Source organism: Mandrillus leucophaeus, unplaced genomic scaffold, assembly GCF_000951045.1.
Source record: "Mandrillus leucophaeus isolate KB7577 unplaced genomic scaffold, Mleu.le_1.0 Scaffold278, whole genome shotgun sequence".
NCBI lineage: Eukaryota > Metazoa > Chordata > Mammalia > Primates > Cercopithecidae > Mandrillus > Mandrillus leucophaeus.
This window is the reverse complement of record NW_012102898.1, coordinates 2,092,954-2,095,206: the sequence shown is the minus strand read 5'-3', so window position 1 is coordinate 2,095,206 and position 2,253 is coordinate 2,092,954. Positions and strand designations below refer to the sequence as shown.

General features: G+C 32.2%; 1 protein-coding gene across 4 annotated transcripts in view; it reads left to right on the top strand.

Moving 5' to 3' along the window:
• The window catches only part of CDH18 (cadherin 18, type 2), a 1,248,329-nt gene that overhangs the window by 1,170,743 nt on the left and 75,333 nt on the right, over window positions 1-2,253 (top strand). For all 4 annotated transcript variants that reach the window (XM_011984981.1, XM_011984983.1, XM_011984982.1 and 1 more), the window contains one exon: window positions 1,859-1,995. In XM_011984981.1, coding sequence (XP_011840371.1) covers window positions 1,859-1,995 — 137 coding nt within the window. The remainder of the gene's footprint in view (window positions 1-1,858; window positions 1,996-2,253) is intronic.

The following is a 2,253-nucleotide window of genomic DNA, read 5'->3' as shown; positions in this document are numbered from 1 at the left end:
GATACCATTCCCATTACCTTACCTTTATGCTCCTATGTCGTCTCAAAGTTATATTTCCTGTTTAGAAAGGACAATTGAACTCCATACCCATATTTGACTTTTGCTTTTTATTCCACGTGGGTATCTAATGGGCATTTAAGGCATAATCATTCATTTTTCCCAAATTACCTTTCCCTAACTCTTTTTATCCACCTCAGTAAAGGGGCCTATCAATTAAATAGTAGGTCAAACACACACATGCAAATGAAGTCACCTGTGATTTAATTGCTGTACTAATGCCACTTCAACAAAAAGTCTATGAATTGCATTTCATATATAGCAATATGTTATACACTTCTTTCCATTATATTCTATCTTTCCATCTTTGTCCAAGTTGACAAAGAATTTGTTTATAAATTGTTTTCAAGTTTCTACAATCTATGATAAAAAGTAGCCACTGTTATTTTTCAGAACACGAATTAATCTTTTTATTTTTTTGAATTTGACATTCTTCCCATTGCTTTCACAAAAGAGTAAAAACTCTTTGCCTTGTCCTACCTTGTCACTCTTGGACATTCATGTCATTCAGTTTGCATAGCCACATTTACATAGATTTGTTTTCTAACCAATTCAAACTTCTTATTTAATTTGGATCTTTGCATCTTGGTTTTCTCCATTTCCTATGTTCTTCCCTAGCACTTTTCACATAATTAGTCCATTTCATCTTTCAGGTCTAGATAAAATATTACTTAAGCTTAGATTTAAAAAGAGAAATAAGCATTAGAGGCTTTAGGAGAAAAGAGAATATTTCTGTCCTTAAATAGTTGTAGAAATAGTCTGAAGCTTTTCTAGAGAATATGATAATTGTTTAATAGTATTTATTCATAGATATGTCAATCAGCTGTTGCTAAATAACACATAACTCCAAAACCCAGGAGTCTTAAAAAAAAAGCTATGTCTGACTATACCGTATGTGTCGATGGGTTAGCTGAGGGCCAGCTGAATTAGGCTAGCTTTTGATGTCAGTTCTGTTTATCTCAGGGGCACTCAATCATGCACCTGCACATTTACTAGGTTGATCTACGCTAGGTTGGGAGCCTTAATTGGGACAACTTTGCCCCAATTAAGGTCTTACCTTAATTCCTCCTGCTAGGACAAGTTAATTAGCCCAAGTATGCTTTTCTTGTGGCAGTGGCATAGCATATGAGGAAACATACAAAGTCTCATGAAACCTAGGCCCAGAAAGAAGACAGACACGATCACTTTCAGCTCATTCGATTACAAAAGTAAGCTGAAATCTAACCCAATATGAGAGAATCCTGCAAGATTACATGAATTGAAGAGGGAAAATAATTTGTGGCCTATAATTCAACCTATCTTTATTTTTTATCTCATTCTTTGACTGAACAAGGGTTTAGTTGAACTGTGATGGAGGTACAATGTTAATAAATATAAATGTTTTGTTTTTCATTTTATATTTATCTTTAAACCTTAGCTACAATGAAATTTCAAGATAAATTTATCTCTGACTTCAAGGATTCTAATTTATTTTTTGGATAATAGCAACATATTATAGGTTTCTAAGAGGTGAGTTCTTTTGGTCTCTCCATTATTAATCCCTATGTTTCTACTATCTACTTTTATTCATGAAACTTGGTAAGACCTAATAAAATTATTCTTTGAATTAGTAATTGAACTTAGAATTAAAGACTGACAGATAAGAATAATTGATATAAGTTCTATAAAAATATAAAACTGCCATGTAATCAAATATAGAATATTTGAATATTTTAATGTATTTAAATATAATACTTCTCTTGGTTCAGTTGTATTTTCTTCATTATAACATCAAGTAAAAAATTCTCTTTTTTTTCTCTAGATACTTCATCAACTACAATGCTGAAGATGACAGATTTTTCAACATTGATGCCAATACTGGAACCATTAAGACTACAAAGGTTCTTGACAGAGAAGAAACTCCATGGTACAACATCACAGTCACTGCTTCAGAAAATGGTAAACTACTTCATATGTCATAGTAAAAGATGTCACTTGTACAAGAAGACTTATACTGAAATTTCGTTAAGAGCAGGGCTCTCATAATCTTTATGTTTGATATCAGGATCTAAGAGAGTAAGCGGAATGTATTAGATATAATTTATTATCAGAGAGTAAGCGGAGTGTATTAGATATAATTTATCCTTATCAGATAGCATGAATAAGTCTTGTACATTCCTCCTTACTGTAATTCTGACACGGTGATGGAAAATTGGC